This window comes from Elephantulus edwardii, unplaced genomic scaffold (assembly GCF_000299155.1).
Source record: "Elephantulus edwardii isolate Elephantulus edwardi_28Jun2011 unplaced genomic scaffold, EleEdw1.0 scaffold02729, whole genome shotgun sequence".
Taxonomy (NCBI): Eukaryota; Metazoa; Chordata; class Mammalia; order Macroscelidea; family Macroscelididae; genus Elephantulus; species Elephantulus edwardii.
In genome coordinates, this window is record NW_006402479.1 from 1,890 (window position 1) to 3,427 (window position 1,538).

Consider the following 1,538-nt stretch of genomic DNA (forward strand, 5'->3'; position numbering starts at 1 on the left):
TAGATGTTCTGAAAGGATAACTAGACGCCTTAGCAGTTATTAGACTATACTTGTTGAGTCTCTCTGATTTAGGCTGGATGACAGCTGGACTTAAAGGCTTCGTAGGTTCTAGCCTCCATCTAGCTTCTCCTTATCATCAGGAAAGTAGATTATTCTTACAAAGGCAATTGGCAGAAGACCTGAAGATAGGTAATTAAAATGCATTCTCCAGTCCCAGGATGCAAAATTACAACTCATTGCTAGGAGTCAGAAGCAATTCATATTGGAAATTCAAGCAGTTTTCAGAGCTTGTAAATCACAGGAGATTGCCCATCTTTTCATTTGATGCAGCTAGTAGATTTAAACCGCTTGCTCAGGATTTCAGTACAGGTTATTGCCACTAGAAAAATATATAGGTATAGAGAATTCTGAGACTTTAAAAAATTCTACCTCTATAAACTCACAAGTATATTATAGAAAATAGTAGCAATTTTGATGTTAGCAGAGGTTCAGACAATTCACAAATGAGAAAGGAATAGTGCAGAGATTCTTGTCCAGGATTCATTGGGATTCTGTTATCTTGAAGACAAGCTCTGTCCCTCTATCCTCATCCCTAATCCTTGTGTGATGTCCAGAAGCAGAACTACCAGGTGTTATGATGGCCTATTGAGACTTGAAGGTAAGGACATGTCACCTTACCAGTAAGAAATACTTTTAGGAGGGTCCTGAACTAATTGTTCAAGCATCTACATTGAGGAGCCAATCTTCAGTTGTCAGGTTGGACATCACAATAACTTCTTTTCTCATCCTTTTCTTTCAGAGCACATCATTGGGGGTCATGTAGCAAAGCCTCATTCACGTCCATACATGGCATTTGTTAAGTATCGTCGGAATGAAACGATGAAGTGTGGTGGTTTCCTTTTGCAAGAGGATTTTGTCCTGACAGCCGCTCACTGCTTAGGAAGGTGAGGGGCTGAAACTCCAAGGATTACTCCCCAGAAACATGGCCACTCAGGGAAGCTCCCTCAGCTGTGTAGCACAGTCCCAAATGATCTCAACCTCAGAACAATTTAAGCACAGTGTGAGATGGGGGAAAAGGTCAACATGTAACATATGAGTTTGAGAAAATTGAGACATGTCAGAATCCAAACACACTGGTTATTGCATGCAGACAGTGTAGGTTGAGAGCAGGTGTGGTCAAGTAATTTTATATGACCTGAGGGTAAAAGAGAATTCCACAACCAACTCCAATGATGTTGAAAAACCAAAGGCAGCATGTGCTGGTCCAAAGGGCGTCCTCCCTCCAGCATTTCACCTCCGGAGTTGCCCTACCGTGACCCAGCTTTCACCTGCTTCTGAGGCTCCAGGGCTGCAGGTCGTGTGAGAACCTCTTCTCTGCTCTCTGTGCAGGTCCATGAAAGTCATCTTGGGAGCCCACGACTTTAAGTTGCAAGAAAACACACAGCAGAAAATTTCTGTGAAAGAAGCCATCCCCCACCCTAAGTATAATAATAGGACTTTTATCTATGATGTCATGTTACTACAGGTGAGGCTCACTC

General features: G+C 42.4%; 1 protein-coding gene across 1 annotated transcript in view; it reads left to right on the forward strand.

Annotated features, from left to right (window-relative positions):
• Positions 1 to 799: 799 nt before the first annotated feature.
• Positions 800 to 1,538, forward strand: part of LOC102846808 (mast cell protease 3-like) — a gene marked incomplete at its 5' end in the record, with an annotated part of 2,446 nt that continues 1,707 nt past the window's right edge. Inside the window, 2 exons of the mRNA XM_006903503.1 lie at positions 800 to 944; positions 1,390 to 1,525. Of these exons, the coding sequence (XP_006903565.1) occupies positions 800 to 944; positions 1,390 to 1,525 (281 nt within the window). The remainder of the gene's footprint in view (positions 945 to 1,389; positions 1,526 to 1,538) is intronic.